Below are 19304 nucleotides of genomic sequence, written 5' to 3' on the forward strand. Positions count from 1 at the left end.
TATATATATATATATATATATATATATATATATATATATTTCTAGCCATTCTAGGTTTGAATTTTCTCATAGAAAATTATGTTATTGACATCCTCATTTGTGTTTTTTATGTAGATTTTATGTTAGCAGTTTTTTGTTTGTAATTACATATGATTTTCCAAACTACTCCAAAAAACAAGGACAAATGAGACGATGTACAGATATGCTTTGATCCACAATACCTCATTTGACAGTCAAGATCTATCTCTAATTTTTTGTCTTTTTATTTGTTTAGTTTGTATTCTATTGTACTTGCTGGTTCAGTGCCTACCATTAAATCTGATTGTGATGAAGCATCCATGATGGAACACAGCAAGTCTAGGGCACGCGTTGATACTGGTGCCAGAACAGAAAATGGGATATATATAACTCTGTTGAGTGTTAAATTGTCTCAGTGAAAGAGACTTTATCCCCCATTTGGTCCATAGTGGCCTTCTTTCCTTTCCCCATTTTATATTTATAAAAAAAAAAAAAAAAGCTTTTTGCTCCAATTTTCAAACTGTCAGTGAGTTGATTGAGTTTGTAAATAGACTTCAGTGTTGTGCTCGGCAAGCCATAGACTGTTTTTGTTTTGTTTTTACAAATCATTCCACAGAGTTGTTTCTACTTCATGCCAGTTATCTACAACTGGGGCAAACAGTGTATTCAAATTTGTGCCGACTACACAATAAAAACATGAATTAGACAAAGCCTGTAACACTGTCTGTTCTTGTCCATGAGATGAGTCATGTGAACTTACACTTTTATCGATGTGGAAAGCATGATGTTTGGTTCGAGATTAATGGTAGTAGACAGAAGTTGGCATGATTACAGAATTACATGATTACAAATAATTTTGTTTTTTTTTTTTTACAAAAAAGTGCTGACAAATTCAATATAAGGTGGCCAGAATATGAGTTTAAATAAATAATCATATAACCTGTCATTATTCACCTAAATATGATCATAAAAAAGTCTCTCAAAAGTCTTAGTTCTAATATGATTGTAATCACGATGTTAACATGAACACTGTCAATAAGTTCTGGTTTATTACAATTACTTCACAATGGGGGCTTCCCCCTAAAAGTCAGTGAATCGAGTCATCTGACTGTGAGTCAACTTGGTATGGTGCACTGTGATTTCTTTTTCATCTGAGCTATGAGCTTTCTCTGACTGTGTGGAAATCATATTTTCACATCACAGATGAACAGAGACATTCAAATGTAAGTCTTAGAGGTAAAACACCAGGCCCATGTCGATTGACAGTATTTCTGTTCTTAATAACCCGTCAAAATGCTTAACAACACAAGTCAGCATCAGTCAGCATGTAGACTACAGTCATGATTGATGGATGACTGGTCTAGCTCCTGAGCCACAGGAAGGGAGGCAAGTCTATTTTGCGCCATTGCACTTTAGCAGAAGATCATTGTGTTTCTCTCTGACACCACTCATTTATCATAAATAAACCAGTAACTAATGCAGTGCTGTGTAACTACATTCAGTTAGTGATCACAGTCAACCAGATCTTCAACTCACATACGATGCACTTACACTAAATAGATGGCAAACATTTAAACAGCCAGGACACCTCTGACCAAACAGGATCAAAAACACTCAATCAATCAAAAGACAATTTAGATAATTTTATTTTAATTTGGAGAACTGCTGCTTTTGGATCATTCCATGCAAACTCACCCAAAATCCAGAACTTTTCCCAGTTCAAGGAGTAGTTGAAACTACCATTAAATTCATGTGACCTTGCAAAATCCTGTAGATGTATTCCCAACGCCTGGACAAATTAGTTGAGAGCAGGGGTGGTTCTAGACCATTTGGTGCCCTAAGCGAGCTTTACTGATTGTGCCCCATCCCCATCAGCAAATGCCAAAGACCATGTCCAAAGAATTGCTCTTTTACTTAAACAATGATAATCCAAACAATATAACAGTATGTGCAAAAGAATAAACCTGTTCAAAAATAAATAATAATAGAATTTTCCACTCAATGTTTAATTTCATAGCACACAGTGACATGCAAAGTGCTGTATACTGCAGCTAGCGTCAACTTGTATAGCATTTTTCTCGAAAAATAGCCAGCCAGTCAAGGCCAACCCAGGCCAGCAGTCTGAACCAGTCTTGTGACAGTCTTGTTATGACAATTTTGCCATCGACTGCATGTTAATAACAACAAAACCTAGCCGAACTAAGCAGAACATCACACACTCTTATTGCTACTCAACGTTAGCTTTCTAGTAAGATGTCATGATGCTACTGCTAGCTAGCATGATTATATTATGAATGCTCTGTGAATCAAATTTACATACCTTTCTCCTTTGCATTTTTCTCCTGCTCCTCTTTTCTGTGCTTTAGAAAGTGCGCCCTGGATGGCTTCTGCCGCTTCACTTTCCAGACAACCATCGACACATGCTAGCATGTTGTGACCATGACGCGTAACAGCTAAAGAGGCTATACGTCAGAATTGTCATTTCTTTTACTTACGTTTAATGTATTTTTCATGTCAAAGTATTGTTGCGAATAGAGGGATGGCAAAAACTGTAAAACAGACATTATTTCAGTTATAACAAAGAACAATTAGAACAAACCAAACAATTATAACAAAGAACAATTAGAACAAACCAAACAATTAGAACAAAGAACAATTAGAACAAACCAAACCATTACAAACTGTAACTTGCAAATTCCCAGAGCACAATGAAAAACAGTCTCAATAGGTATCAGACAGATAGCCAGGAAACCAACAAAGGTGAGTCAGTGGAAATAATAGCTAATAAAAATTAGTAATATGTACCATATTTATGAATATCAACACTATCACATACAAAAGTTTCAAGAAACTAATCCTTATTTGGAAGATCGACAGTCAAAATAACCCAAAAAGTGTGTGTGCTCTGAAGCAATATTTAACAAGATCTGTGGCACACATTTTTTTATGCAGGACCAAATAACTTATACAGATGTACAGAAGTACATTAATACTACACAGAACCAAAATTTGGTTCATTCAGGTAAAAAAATGACTTTATGTTACTTATGTGATTACAGTAAATATTCAGCAAGAACTATTAAAATGAATGAATGTTGCACTGTTAGAAACCTACTTAAAGGCCTGTTTGACCAATGACCCACAAGTGGCCCTAACAACTCTTTGATCTTGAATTTAATATCAGTTCCAACATGATTTTTTTCAAGAAATTATCTGACTTGAACTGTTTTGCATGGAATGATCCTTTTGATCATTTTTGAGTTAGTGTATATTTTAGATCCAGGCTTTTGACCATTTTTTATTATTTGCAGGCACATTTTTTGATATACATGTTGTAGAACAGCTGCACGGAAAACAAAAGTGACATTCACCCTGCTAGAAACGTTCATCCCCTGTTCTTTCCCATTTCTGACACAAAATAAACTAAACTGGACTTCATTTAAGTTGTGAGAAGAATGTAGTCCCTGTATTGTAATGCAAGTTGAGACTGAAGATTATGAGTCCACATCAAGTATAAAACATGTTTTGTCTTGGGAAAAATTTTACATTGCGCCAATTTGGCTTCATCATTTATTTGGATGACCATGCCACCCACACTGATCTTAACTGTGTGCAAAGAAATGAGAGAAAGGAGCTATTCAGATGGACGCGGATAAACCAAAACATTTCTTAGCATCTGGATGAAATGCAGATACAACATTTAAATGAATACATATTTTATGATTGAAGATTTTTGAGAAATGAACAAAGCAACGAAGCAAAACAAAGAGCCCAGTGGAGCAAACCCCAAAATGCTGTAGTTTGGTTTCGGGCTACCAAACCAAAGACAATGCTGTGGTTTCAGCTCTTTAGTTGTCTGAGCTCCTTTACAATCTTACATTACTCACTCAGAAAAAAAAAAGAAAAAAAACATACAATCGCTTTGGTAAATGTGAGAATGCAATACTCCAACCCACTGAACTGGTATCATGCCCCATACTGACCTTATTCAACAGATGTGACCACTTATCACATATACAGTATCATACATGGTTTTCTGTTCTGCTCTGTTCATTTGCTGCAGCGCATTAAGATAGCACCCCAGTTGCTCAGTTGCTAGAGTGTAACCCTTGTGTAGAGGCTTTGTCCTTGCTGCGGCGGCCCAGGGTTCCAGTTCGACCTGCAGTCCTTTGCTGCATGTCATCCCCTCTCTCTCTCATACCATTTCTGGTCATCTCTTAAGCTGTGTTGTCAAAAAGGGTAGGTACAAAGTGCATAAGTAGGCTATGCAATTCTCAACCTCTGTGTCTGTCTTCTAACACTTAGCTTCTGTGTGAGTGGACACAGAGAACAACAGTATCCATTATGATATTTTTTTTATCACAGCAGTGTAGTCTTAATTCATATACCCCACCTGTAATCTTTCCATCTTTTCTTGAATGGTGTTTCATGTGTTATGTATAAGCGAGTGAACTTCCAAGAGACCCTATGCTTTGAAAAGTATCCACATGTACTTGAAGTTTGGGTACTGGAATCTGCATTGGGGGAGAGAAAGTTAAATTGTCGCATTTGCATCACATGACAAAGGTAAGTCAGTCCCACTGTTGCCATACACCCTTGTATCTTTTATCTTTTATTTGGATCTCCATTAGCTTTGGCAAAGTCATTGCTATTCTTCCTGGAGTCCATACCCAACACAATAATCTTTTCACTGCAGTACACAATGAGGAACCAAGATACTCAATACATAAAAGAGCTTCCTGAAAATGTATTTAATGATGGTGCATGTTTCTCCTGTCATCTGTTGATTTTATAATCTAAACTAATGAAAAAATATAATATCAAATCATATAATATAATACCCCATGAACTATCAAATAATTAAAGACAAATACAAGTCTGTAAATTCTACTCATTTCCTCTTACCCTCATTTTAGGTGAGAGAAAAAGAAAGTTCTGTCTGAATCCTTAAAGTTATTGTTTGGCCAATGATTAACAGGAGTGTGTGTGTGTGTGTGTGTGTGTGTGTGTGTGTGAGAGTGAGTGTGTGCCTGTGTGTGACACAGCACTCGTTGATTTGTTATGCAAGGAATGTCTTTGATGGGGCTTCAGTGTGGAGGAAAAGGCGTGAAAGTCTAATCCTTTCCCACAGGCCTGCCAGCTCAGACAAAGACCCTAAGCACATACGCACACACGGACACATGCACACACACACACACACACACACACACACACACACACACACACACAGGCAGACAGAACAACTACATTTAACAGTTCTCATATTCAGCACATACATTCATTGTCACCCTCTGTAATGTTTTATGTTGTTTACTGTCATTTGCAATAGAAAACTTTTTTTTTTTTTTCCACAGGTTTTATGTTCCAAATGTCCTTCCAACACCAGCAGCGATAAAAGTAGTTGGAGTCACCGGAGGGCTCCAGCAGGGGTACACATAGCTTGAACCATTTCCACTGCAACATCACCCGTACATTTCTGACGGGCTGAAATGAAGCCCACTGTTGGCTGTACTTGCCGTTGCAGTCTTTATAATAACTGACTCTACCCTGGCTATTGAAAAATGGGCAAAGAGGTGTAACGTGTCTCGTTAGTTATCAAGCCCACTTAGCTACCTAGCTGAAGCTACCAGGCTATCAAAGATGATAAAAGTCAGCACTCACCCAGCCACAGTCTGTTCACCCTGCTGTCATCTGACAACATATACTGAAGTATCTGCTGCCATACCACCAGCCCACGGAGCAGGTTCACTCCTCAGGTAGTGAGACTCTTTTTTTTTCTAAATTAGATTAGCAGTTTTCCTATTATTCCAAAACAAACTCTTTACTCTCCCCGATTTAGAGTGTTTTCCTCTAGATGCTCCTCTGCCAAAGGCTATCTCAGTAGGAGATGGGGATAAATTAGAGAGCGATCAGAACTCTTTTTGTACCAGGCTATATTTATAGTTAACAGTAAGCTAATGTTTATGCTGTTTATAGTTTATAGTTTATTTCTGTTATAAAGTTGGCCATTTTAACATGAACTCTTATGGGGATTGACTCGCATACGTTCAAGGAACTGCAGTGATGACTGAAATGATGGTGATACTTTTCCAGCTCGGTGGAACTAGCGTAACTAACGAAGTATAATAATAAGGCTCTAAAAGCATTAGCTACATGGGCTAAGTAATACATATTGTGTTAGTTGTAGTCATTCACATCCCTAACTGTGAGATTCATGAATGAATGATACACTGTACCAATCACATGAAAGAGGATTAGTACCCTCCTGAGATAAAACAAAAAAACCAAAAAAAAAAAACCCAGTAGTTCTGGTTAAGTAAGAGGACCCATAACTTGTGCAAGGTATCATGGAGGCTAGTAATAAGGCAGATATACACATAAACAAACAGACCTTCAGGAAATAGTTCTGTAGTGCATAGTTTAAATTTGTGTTGAGAGAATTGTGAAGAGCAGCAACGAGAAATTGATGATGATAGTTTTCATCCACACACTGCCCAACAACGTTGACTGTGCGTGACCACCAAGCATCAATAATATCAACACAGAGTCCAACTCTCCTCATCCTGCAGTAAATTAGCCAGGAGCAGCCTTGACTCCAACCGGGATTAGTACAGCTCTAATCATTACTCTTGTTGGGAATCGATATTGATTATTAATTAAAATATTGTTATTAGTTAATAAAATTATTATAGTTAATTAATGAAACGTAGGTAACTACGATTCATTAATGAACATGGGGCAGCACCCTGAAATCAGGGATCAATCATCAAATGATATACATTTAGTCTCAAAACCTGAAATTAGTCAAATGGTCAATATCATAAAAATATCAATAATTAGATGAAAGATTAGATTAGAAACACGCTATATACTATCTGTTTCTGCCCAGACAAAAGCCTCTTACTTGAGTTGCTCATTGCAACCAGCGCATGTGTGTGTCCTGTCTGACTCGAAACTCCAACTGCTTGGAGACCTTGGGGGTTTTGTCTCCTTCTCAAGATAATCTCTTCTTCTGCGGGCGGTACACTTAAGAACTTAAGTGTTATGCTGGTGAACTACTAAGAGTAATAGTAGATGGATGCATTGAGGGGATCGCCATCTTTATTTCTAGCTTACAGCCTCGGTACCCTTCTTCTTCTCTCTTTTCCTTTCTCTCTCCACCTCCCCTCTAGCGCCTCTGATGACTAGATGTTGTAACTAGTAACCACATACTTTATGAACACAACATCTCTTCCTTTCAATAAAGCTAACTTCTTCCATAACAGAACACTTCAAACTACTTACGTCAAAATAACATTCTTAATGCTGTACTGAGCTTAACACCGTGTACAGTAGCTTAACCAGCCTATTTGAAACAGCATACATGAATATGTATTCAGGCATTGCTTTGTGCGAGCAATTCCCTGATGGGTCTCATGAGCAATGTCAATCAGGTGTCCATGCAGGGACTCTGGTACAACAAGGTGGCAAGTGCTACAGTCATCCACAATTGACAGTTCATCACATATAATAAGGCCATAAGACAGGATTAACAGCAGTCTTTTTCCCTGGCCATATTTTTGGAATTTGTGCACAGAGATTGGTAAGAACAGGAGTGGCATTCAGCTTTAAAATGTTCCATAGAAACTGCATTGGTGTTCGTCATTATTGCTGCGACTGACTCCACAGTCTCTGTGTAATCCATGCCAGTTCCAGGGAGTGGTAGTCTGGATAAGCAGTCAGCAAAGCTATTTTGTGATCCAGACCTGTATTTGACATCTTAATCGAACTCCATGAGACGGGCAGACCACCTGGCTATGCGAGCTTGGTGATCCATGCGTAGCAGGAATTTTCTTCCCCAGAGCCACGCAGCAATAGGCTGCGAGAGGCAAAAGCAACTGTTTCTTCTTCTCCAGCATCATCAACTTGTGTTAGGCTGGCTCCAAGCCCAAAATCAAAAGCATCGGTGGACACTACTTTAAGCTTATGTGGGTCAAACATTTTTAGTGCTGGTCCATTGGCAATCATGCCCTTAAATCATTCAGAGCTTGCTTGTGCTTCATTATTCCAGGTGAATGCACTGTTCTTTCGCAGCAGGGCCCTCATAGGTTCCACGATGTTGGAATAGTTAAGCATAAACTTGCTATACCATGCACTTAGACCCAAGAGTGAACGCAGGGAAGTTGCATCAACAGATGCAGGGGCATCCAGGATTGCTCTGACATGGGAATCATTAGGCTCCAAGCCTTCAGGTGAGAGTCTATAGCCAAGGAAGTCCTGTATGGTCTGGTGGAAGAGGAATTTTTATATATTCAATTTCAGACCAGGCTTCCAGATTAATGTCATGATCTGCCTGTGAGGAGCCATAGATGATGACGTTGTCCATGTAGCACTGTACTTCCTGCAATCCACTGAGAATGTTTGTCATCACTTTTTGGAATGCAGTAAGGGCAGAGCCTTGTCCATAAGGCACTCTGTAGGTCTGATATAGACCCTCATGTGTAATAAAAGCTGTAAGCCCTCTGCTCTCCGTATGCAATTCCAGTTGATGGTAGGCACTTTTCAGGTCCAAAGTGGAGTACATTCTAGATCCACACAGCTTTGACAGCAAGTCCTTAATCAGTGGTAGGGGGAGGCTATCAGGCACCACTGCTCTGTTAGGTTCCCTCATATCCACGCACATGTGGATCTTTCCATTTCTCCTACTGGTGACAACAACGGGGGACACCCTTTCAGAAGAGTCAGTCTTTTAAATGATTCCTTACTCTTCGAGTTCATTCAGTTCTTTGGTGACAGCCTCCCTCACTGAAAGTGGCAAGCGGCGACGCTTTTGCTGTACAGTTTCACCTCTGGGCGGATTTGTACTTCATGTGCAAAGTTCTTGGCATGTCCAATTTCTTTCTCCACTCTGTGAACCTATGATGAGAGCAGTGGCTCTGGTTGAGATTGTCCATTGTGGGTTCGGGTGGAGGTTCCACAAAATATCATGTACACATTACATGTTTATGATCTGACCGGGGAGGTGGGTGGGATGGCATTGGAGTTAAACAAAATCAAAACAGGTATCTTAAGCCAAATACAAAGTTTTCCAGCAGTGTCACCACAAGATAAAATTTACATCGAACGAAATGTGAAGTTGCAACCCATACAAATGTTTCAGCTTATATTTCCTGCCTCATTTTGCAACCATCAGATTCAAGTCAAGCTGAGATTCAACAAAGGTATGATTGATTAAAACTATTTTAAGAAAAGTCTGAGAGGTTATTTTTAGTTTCACAAACTAATTTGGCTTTCCATAGCCCTTCATAAAGTTTGATTGAACAAGGAATTTATTATAGCTCTTCTGAAAATATGTATATCTAAACTTTTGACTACTACCAAGTGTAGAAATTAGCATGTATCATTTCTGCAAACCAAGGACATGCTTGAACTCTGCATCTCCTCAAGTTGCAACTTGACATTTCTTTTGGTTTCAGTTTTCAGTTTTATCTTGTGTCAATGCTGTCGATGCCACAAACACAGCTGCAGTTGCTCCAAGGTCTCCTTCAAAATATTCAGTGATGTAATATTCTCAAAGTTCAAATGCTGGCTTTGTTGCCTGTAACTCCATCACAAACTTCCCCTTACTACCAATATAAATGTCAGGGAGCAAACATGTAACGTGGTATGACATATTTTGTTGAAATATAATTACGGTGGATAGCCTATGACACATAAATAGTGTCAGTGTTTTGCAGAAACCTTAACTGAACTGACTAAAAAAGAACAAGTGTATCATCTTCCTCTGTGTCAATGTCCAGCTGGTCAGGTCCAGGCTACCACAACTAGTCACTCACTATCTGCTGCCACCTGCTGTGTAACTTAGCTAAAGGCCATTGGAATCCTGAAAATCTGCGGCCCACAAGCACCTATCACGTATTAAAGGAGAACTTCGGCCGATTTAAACATGCAGCTTCATTGATCATGCTACACTTGACTGCCAGTGCCGAAGACGCAAACACTTTTGGTCCAACCATTACAGGGCTCCGTGAACGGAATGTTAGCATTGACAGCTAACAGCATAGGGTCAGAACTTTACACTGTATTTTAAGCTTCTTTACATGCTCCACATCTCACCACAAAAGTCATGCAACATCAGCAGACACCTTACAACACAGCACTGTAGCGTGTATGACTCAAAATGAATAAAAAAGTAGTTAAAACATATCGGTTTGTTGACATCCGTGTCCTCCGGTAGCTAGACCGAACTAGTCAATCCGTTGAGTCACAAATTTGAGAAAAAAACGGTAGGCGGAAATGGCCGTGGTCTATATCATGAGATTCAGCACAAGTCAGGGAACACGTGGATAAAAGGTTTTTGAATGTGTGGTAAAGTATATGGGAGTTATAAGCCAACACACAATTTCCTTCATTATGGCGCCACCTAGTGGTGGACATTCACAGCGACCTTAACCAAGCCTAATGTGAGAAATTTGGGACAAAGAAAAATAAAAATAACAAAAAATAATAGTCATTACAAAAACAGTATGGACCTTGTTCCCTGCATGGGCCTTAATTATAAAGTCTATTATAAAGTCTATCTGTGCAAACAGTAAACAGTGCAAATGGAAGTAAAAAGTTACTAAATCGAATAAGAATGTTGCCACGTTGGCAACACTGCGTTCATACTGTTCATTAATAATGATAGTCCAATCTATCGAATTATGATCTGGATGTATCTGGACATATTCAGTTGAATGCAAGTTTCCTAAATCTTATCTTAAACTATGTGTATTCATCCAGAGGACACTATTTGTGTATGCTGTTCTTCATGGCTGCCCCTCCTCCTTGTGGAGCTGTTGATGTTCTTGTGTGGAAACCCGATGCCACCAGTTCATTCAGAAGGCTTTTCTGCTGCCGGCCGACTGGCATTTGTCACCACTGCTTTTCACGTCACCACTCACCACCTGCTCCCCACATTCCTTTACATTCTCTCAAAGACTTCAGTCCCTCCTCCTCGCCCTCCCTCTCATCCTTTCCTTCCTTCTCTGATTATTATTCCTCTAACTCCTTACTCTTTTGCCTCCTCCCTTTACTGCAACACGTGCTGTCCAACCATGGCTGCAATCCATTTATTCCTAATCTTTTTCTTTGGCATCGTCATTTGATAATTGCTTGCTCTGTCTGCCTTGATTTTTATTATTATTTTATTTTTTTTCATTTTAAGAGGGTACAAATCTTACTAAAACAGTAATCTGAATGAAGCCTCTCTCATTTGACCCATACTCCCTCCACCCCATCCTCCCCCATGCTGCCCTCTTTTTCTTTTCTGTTTGCTTTCTGCCGACTAGAGGACAGCGTTGACCCGCTGTCTTACTAAACCAGCTGCTACTCCTGTACCCAACCACACACACACACACACACACACACACACACACACACACACACACACACACACACACACACAGTGCTAATGGGTTACTGTGAGTTTGGAAGTAGAATAGAAAGAAGCCTGGCTGGCAGACTGCTTTGTATTGTTGCTCTTTCTTTGTCTGCATGTGTGTGTGGATCGAGCATAGACGGTTCATAGCAGAGGTTGTCGACCTGGTGACCAATGTCTCCCATAGTAGAAATACTAAATTTAAAAGCAGTCAGCCTGTATGCAGTTTAGTAGTTCAGTCAAAATTAGAGTAGTGCACTGTTGTCTTCTACAGTACATCACAGCTATCATCATAGCGATCAGTGTCAAGTGTTCTCTTTGTTCCTTCTCATAAAATTTTTAACTCATAAGGATAATTCCAAAATAATCGCAACTCGTATCTAATTTTTGACCATCCTGGGGCCTCATGCTTCCACACGTCCACATACCAATACATTGGCACGAAAAAAAATCATGTAGCTGGAACATGTAAAACAAGGTGATTGTGAGGACACTTAAGAATTATCTGCCAACTACACGTTCATGATCCAAGGATAGAAGGGAAGAAGTGTGGCTACAGGTGTGTCTTTAGATCTGGGCATTTGGATGTTTTGGGAATAATCCCGGATCTCTGTACCTTAAAAGAAAAAAAAAAATCATGATGAAAATAGCCCAAGAAGTTTTCATGTGGTTGCATATCGAATAGCCAGCAGCCAAAAATGCAACATTGTCACCAGCGCAAATTGTGCAAAAGCTTGACCTGGCTTTCCTTAAGGCATATGCCCATATATGGGCAGAGTCAGAATAATTTGTTGCAAATTCAACATCAGTGTTATTCTTTCCCCCTCTATGCGTCACTGATAATACCAGAGCCCATCTATTAGCCTCCTGTTTAGTACCATTGCAGGATTTATAGTAGTTAGTTGTTATGGATATACGGAGGTTCTTTGAAAAAAAAAAAGTTGAAGCCAGAGCAAGAAGATGTGCAGAGTGAGACATCATCTCCCCCAACCCCTGATAATACTTCGATCAGCTCAGGTTCCTGAAAAATTTAATTGTGGTCGTGGGTGTAGTCTGGGTGTGTAGTCTCTGTTAAATGATGTTTTTTTTCTCTTAATACCCTACAAAGCCTACTGTAGGCCTAATGCAGGTAGGCAATGAAGCCAAATTACAATAGAAAATGTTCTACCTGCTTAACTTATGCACACAGCACAGGTCCTATTGCAGGCTACAATATCTTTAACGTAAACATTACTCAGGAGGCCTATAGTGTGGTAAAATTAGCTTTATTTGTGATTAAAATATGACGATGAGGACACCAACGACTGGCCTTCCTTTCCTTCTCAAACTACACTGAAATTGCATCTTTAACAGCCCCTGCTTGATCTGTGGGCAGTGATGCCAGTAACATGTTACTCTAATCTGACCACTTTTTTCAGTGACAAGTAATCTCATGCATTAATATTTCCAAACCAGCGATCAGATTAATGTTAATTATTCAAGTCACTGTGTGTAACTATTATTCATGTCATTTTCCCTTAGTAAAATATATATTTTTGCTTTCTTCTTGCGTCTCAGGGATTGATGTCACGCATGTGACAAGTCACATTTCAGCATCAGGACAACTCAGGTGTAACACCACACAGCCACACAAACACAAACAACAATGGAGGGAGGAAAGAGATGTTTTGCACTCCTAGCGACGCCCCTGCGTAGCTACCTAGACAGTGACTTGGTGACAGTGTTTATTTTTCCTCTGGTTGTAATGAGGACTAAACATATTGTTATCCTTTATATGAGTCCCTTTGACAGAGTAGAGGCCCGACATCAGTAATTTTTTGGCTGCATTGTTTGTTACAATAGAAATATCTCTATAACATTTAAGTTTACAGAGGATTACACTATGTATTTTACTTTTTCCCTGCAAGACTAACTTTACATTTAGTGTGGCGGCTATGCCTAGCACAGCTTCATTGCTATTGCTCAATGCTATTGCTCATGCCAACTGTAAAAAAGCAGAGGGACATTATTAACAGTCACAGTTATTCTTTTTACAATTTCATCTTCCGTGTGGCCTTTTGTCCTTCTATCAGTACCACACCATTGCCACATGCAAAAGTACATCAAGTAGTGTTGCATGATCATGATCGATGTGTTGTGACGTGAAGAAAATATGGCATTTATCATTTGTGTCTGCACTGGATACACGTGCTTTCCAACCATGTCTTACCGTGCACCACAGCCGTTACCTTCTCCATGGCTTTGGCAATGTGCTGTGCACACGCATGGTCATCTTTTAAGTGGATGCTGACACAAACCAGGGTGTTAAAATAGACTAAAGTCAGACTGATCTACAGTTTCCGGGACAGATGTTGATATTGGGGAGTTAAACATGTTGCAGTGACCTCTCAGATGTGGTAGTCACACAAAACACGTAAAAAAATCAAATGTAGGCCAGATATTTTACCTGTTTAAAAGCATACTTTATTGTCTAAAATGAAATGAGGTAAACTGAAACAGTAAACTTCATTCGAAATGTAATAATTACAAAACACCAAGCATCAATGATATACAGAAATAGTTGAGCAATATATAGATTTTTTTGTTGCCTTTACTTTGTAAAAATACTTGTAATTGCATCAAATCTTATGGCTGCAAAATCTTTTCAGATAAGTTAAATACAGGTGTCAGATAAAAACACCAAAAACAAAACAACTATGGAGTACAGAGTAGCACCAGGTGAATATTGCTTGTGCACCTGAGTAAACTGTACGTGATTACTTCCCCCCATTCCAGAGAAGTAGCATGAGTTAATTCATTTAGTCACTGTAGTGTTCGCAATCATTCTGTGAAGTTTTGCTGTGAACCCTGGAACACTGACTGCAGACATCTCAGATTTTCCCTCTTCACATGAGAACTGTCGAATCGCACATGTCAGACCTTTCCATCAGAATATAAAGGCAACGACTACTTTCAAACCGACAGTAAGTGCTTCATACTGCAAACCCTTAAATTAAACCACTGCACACAATTACTGATGCAACCTATGAGACCGACATCAGGGGTGCTGACTTATAGCAGCTTAACTTCCATCCACAGGGTAGCTGTAGCTCAGGAGGTAGAGCAGGTTGTCTAGTAATCAGATGATCACTGGTTTGAATCCCGACTTCCCCTAGCTGCGTGGCTAAGAGTCCTTGAGCAAGATACTGACCCCCAAATTGCTCCTGATAAGCTTTGGACATCTGCTAAATGCCCTAAAATGTAAATGTCTTCTGTCTTCCAGGATACCCGCTCCTGAGATTCAGAAAGATGTCCCTTCAGAAGATTTGATGTAGTCCTTGAAGTCAGTTTGGACACTCAGCATAATGCAGACCTGGAAAATATCAGAGGCTAGCTTGAATGCAATAAAGCAGGACAGTTCGACATCATTAGTGGGACAAGTTGGTATACCAGACATTTTTATATTACACAGAAAAGGTGGGAGTAAGTCACACATGTTAAAGTCTCAAGTCTTAACCTTCATGTGTCAAGCAAGTCCCAAGTTACTGTGATGAAAATCAAGCAAGTCAAGTTATTGCTATTACTCAAGCAAGTCAAGTCATGGCTAAGGTCAAACAAGTCACAAGAAGTTCGCATTAGTGTATTCTTCATATCCATAGACATGGTAAACAGAGGAGGGTGGGTGATCAATCTTTGAATCCAAATTTGATGATTTTCAGAGCTCCCACCATTCTGCCTCTCCTCCTTTGATTCTGTCCACCACAGTGCCACTTTGTCACGTCTGCCACCTACCAATGTCTCAATATGCACAAAAAAATAGAGAAAGAAAGAAAAGCCAAGATGTTCCAGTTATCTGTGTTAAGTCTGAATCAAGTCTCAAGTTATGAATGCCAAGTCAAAGTCAAGTCGAGTCTTTCATCAGTGTTAGTCAAGCAAGTCTCAAGTCCTCAAATTTTGCGACTGGAGTCCGACTCGAGTCAAGTCACGATTTGTCACTGTGTGAAAGTGGCTAGTTGTAAAAAGTCTGAATGTTTTACAGTAGACACAGGATCAGCAGCTATCGGGAAATCCTTCATTATTAGCAATTACAAGTAAATCGAGTACCTGTCTGAACTTGGCACGGAGCTTCTCCACGTATTCCTGTAGCTTTGTAGACTGCGGATCACCATGAGGGGAGTTTTGGATCAAAGACAGGAGAGACTGCAGCACTTTCATACGCTTTCTGAACGCACACGCACAAACACACACAAAATTATTAAGGACAGTACATTTACTGTGGCTTTTCAAGTAAATCTCTGAATTTAACTTCAATGTAACTCCCAGTAAATTATCTTTTAACAGTTTCTCTGAAAGGGTACACAGAAGCTAGAGAATAAAAAAGGCCCAATGGGTCAGACAAACTGGATGCAGCATGTTAAACCGTGCCCTTTAATTCAATCAAGTGTATCCAAAATCAAACTTGATATCCCTATAACCCTCTAAATTTTAAACTATCCATAACTGCTTAACCATAATTAAAGCTCATTTCATCGGAGATCTGTATAACATCTTTATCACACTTATAGATTCAAGCCACATTAATATGCCTGAATTTCTGCCATCAAGATTCATGCATTATTTCCTGAAAAATTGATCAAAATGTCAAAAAAATGCCCCATCTGGCAATGCTAAAGAAAGTAAGAAAATATGTTGGATTTGTCCCACAGGGTCCTCCATCCAAGTTTCCAGTAAATCAATTCCATAGGTCATGTTGCATGGCCATATCTGGGAAACAGCTTCTAAAAAATTCAAAAGCCCTCATAGTAAATGGATCACTGTGTTAGCTTGATTTGAGGCTGGATTTTTCTGTTTTTCAAAGTAGGACTGAAGTTTAGTTTTGGGGGTGAATAATGAACATTTTAAGATAATGATTTTAGAATGAGAAAGTATGCTGTTTTAGAGAAACCCATACCACAGAGTTGCCAGATTGGAAATATCAAATGCCAAATTTCCTCTTTCAAAGCCAATGACAGTTGTGCAGCCTTTTAACACTTCATCAGAGGAGGTTAGGTATAGACCTGTGTCCCTATATCTGTTTTGTTATATTTATGCAGGCTAGTTTGATAAGTAGTAGAGATAAGAATTAAAGTAAGATAAAATGAAATGGAAAATAAAATCAAATAAGACAAACGTAGAGAACTCTATAGAAAACTCTATAGATAAATAAAGATAAATATATAGGGCTGTATATGGCATTGCGTTTTTATACAGTGGATAAATGAAATTAGCAGAAATTAGAAGTTAAATTAAATCATTGCACTTAAGTGGTGGATCAAGTTATTGCACAGGTATGAATGAGTAGATCACCTTTTGCACAGTGCTCCTTCCTGTCTGTCGTCTTTACCCTATTTCCTATATTTCCTATATATTTCCTCTATTAGACCCTGATCTGGATAAAGTGATGTATCAGAGATTTTCTTTCTCACTTTCTGTAACATTATCAGATCACTGTTATGGTTATTTTTTCAGGGAATAAAAATCTGCTATATGTAGGTGGCTAATATCTATGAGTGACTACAATTACCAATATATATATGTATATATAATTTTTCACATTATTCTTTTAACATAATTCCACTGCTTTCATAAATGTTAGATTTAGATCGTTTGCATGATGTATGTAGTTAATAAGATGTAGAAGAAAAAATATTAAAGTCTCCATACAGAGTGTTTTGGTAAAAATGGAGAAAGAAAATACCTTCTTCCTGAGGACCTGTGGAGAACATACCTTGACTTGATATCTGTGTTCTGTTGGAGGAGACATTTCCATGTGATGGCGAACCCATAATAGAAGGAAATCTGTAAGAAGTTAAAGAGCAAGAGATGGTAAACAAACCTGGGAGCCATAAGGAACTTAATGCAACACGACAAAGCTTATGACTTGACTTTTCCAAGTTCATTTATTTGTCTGATTTGCTTGAGAAAAAAAAAAAAAATGCTGAAACCTCCATTACATTCATGAGACCTTGCAGAATCCCATAGCTGTGCTCCAATACTTACTTATGCTTTGGCACAGTGTCTCGCTAGAAAACTCTTCCTACAAGAGTTTGTGGTGATGTGCAGTGTGTGATGTCCGCCAAACATAGCGTCTAGTCTGATGGTCAAAAAGCTCAATTTTGGAGTTCTTTGGTCTGATGAGACCAAAATTGAGCTTTTTGACCATCAGACTGGACGTTATGTTTGGCGTGAAAGCTCTTGTAGGAAGATGCCGCATTATCACCGCATTATCATCATACAATTATAAAACTAAGAATTATAAAAGTTCATGCTAAGCATTAGCCACAGATGTATCCATTCTCTGTATGTGACCTGTGCTAGGATTTATATAGTGTTCAGTGTAATATATATTTATAAAGTTAATATATATTTAAAGTTGAATTATTTGTTTTCACTCAGAATATGAGCATTACATGTTCACAAAAAATAGTCTAAGATGTCAAAGTGAAAAAAGATTTCTACAAAGTAATGTCATCTCTCTATAAAAGCATGAACTTTTCCTGTCTTATAATTGTACAGTGATTCTGAACAGGCATACCTTTGTATGGCAGGACCACTTTGGCGCATGTGCAGAACAGATCTGGGCGGCACAGGTCAATGTATCGTACTATGGTACTGACATGCGCCTCTAAGCAGCTTTCATAGGAATGAACGGGGCCCAGCGTTTCAACAGTGCACCCAGTTGTCACCATCAGGATTAGGGAGAGTAAACCAAATAAAGGGAACGATTTATTCTTATAATCAAGCGGTCATGTTCCGGAAAAAAAATGTACTAACTTGCACGTCAATGTAAAATGAAAAGTACACCGACCAGTCGTTTCGGTGGCTGGTCAATGGCTTACATTTAACGTTAAAGCACTTAGCTAGTTCGCGTGTTTTGACCTACCTCAGTGGACAGCTTGGCCCCATGAGAGGCTCCATGTCTGCGGCCGTCCTGCATTCCTCGGCGGGCCCCTCTCTCAAATCCCTCCCGGTAGCCCTCCCCTCGGAACCTCAAAAACAAATCACACCCTCAGTTACTGGATGTTGCGAGAAACTTGTTTCAATATGATGGACGCTGTCGAGAGAATAACTACATCAACTTTGTAAAAACCGGTGTAAAAACCTCTCGTTTGACACAACATCTAGCTACATCTACAGTCGAGTATCGTTCATTTATTAAAATGACTACGCTGCTGTTTCGGCTGTGTACTTAATTCAAAAACTACTCGTAGTAATGATTCAGCATGGGCTTTCATTTACTAGGTAACGTTAGGCACATGCTGTGTTAAACAAGACAACACTGGATTGCCAGAAGACTCACCTTTCATCCGCCATAACAATACTGTCAAATAAATCTTCACTTCCTGATCCGCCAGCCATCTTCTCCGTGCTAATTATGTCTGTAACAACTGTTCTCACTAAAGCCCCGACAGTCGTGCGTGCTAATTCGTTTTTCACAAAACAGACGTACTGGCTACTGTGGGTCTGAATGCCGCCAACTGTTGGGTTTCCACCATAGACGTATGTTATGCCCTGCTTCCTTCACAATCAGAGCAGTGCTGCCCCCTAGGAGTCTGGAGGAGGTTCTTCTTCTTCTTCTTCTTCTTCTTCTTCTTCTTCTTCTTCTTCTTCTTCTTCTTCTTCTTCTTAATCTTCTTCTAATCATAATTCTACTTAATTTCTTTAGGATTCAATCTGTTCCCTTCTTTCTGCATCATATTTATGACAGTAAAGCAAAACATTTTCTGAAGTTTCTTCTGTGTGACAAAACTCACATCTTCCCAAATTGTGTGTTCCTATTTTAAATAATGTACTGTTTAATCTTGTATGACAAAACTGTAACCTGGATATTATTGTTTCCTCTCTCCGGGTTCTCCCCGTGCTTCTCATC

The 19304-nt window shown here is 39.1% G+C and overlaps 1 protein-coding gene across 1 annotated transcript; it reads right to left on the reverse strand.

The window, feature by feature from the left end:
• Window positions 1-13854: 13854 nt before the first annotated feature.
• lto1 (LTO1 maturation factor of ABCE1) lies at window positions 13855-18981 on the reverse strand. The gene is made up of 5 exons (XM_037094534.1): window positions 18735-18981; window positions 18318-18423; window positions 17163-17233; window positions 15500-15617; window positions 13855-14768 (listed from the first exon to the last, which is right to left on the reverse strand). The coding sequence occupies exons 1-5, from the start codon at window positions 18791-18793 to the stop codon at window positions 14697-14699; spliced, it is 426 nt and encodes a 141-aa protein (XP_036950429.1). The 5' UTR covers window positions 18794-18981; the 3' UTR covers window positions 13855-14696.
• Between the last annotated feature and the right edge of the window lie 323 nt (window positions 18982-19304).

Source organism: Acanthopagrus latus, chromosome 4 (assembly GCF_904848185.1).
Source record: "Acanthopagrus latus isolate v.2019 chromosome 4, fAcaLat1.1, whole genome shotgun sequence".
NCBI lineage: Eukaryota > Metazoa > Chordata > Actinopteri > Spariformes > Sparidae > Acanthopagrus > Acanthopagrus latus.

What these genes read in the sequence shown, in the direction of transcription:
- lto1 (XM_037094534.1), bottom strand. Translation starts at nt 18,793, where the DNA reads ATGGCTGGCGGATCAGGAAGTGAAGATTTATTTGACAGTATTGTTATG. An exon ending in ATTGTTATGGCGGATGAAAG is followed by an intron (nt 18,424 to 18,734) that starts GTGAGTCTTCTG and finishes TTTGTTTTTGAG; the next exon opens with GTTCCGAGGGGAGGGCTACC. An exon ending in GGGCCAAGCTGTCCACTGAG is followed by an intron (nt 17,234 to 18,317) that starts GTAGGTCAAAAC and finishes AACTTCTTACAG; the next exon opens with ATTTCCTTCTATTATGGGTT.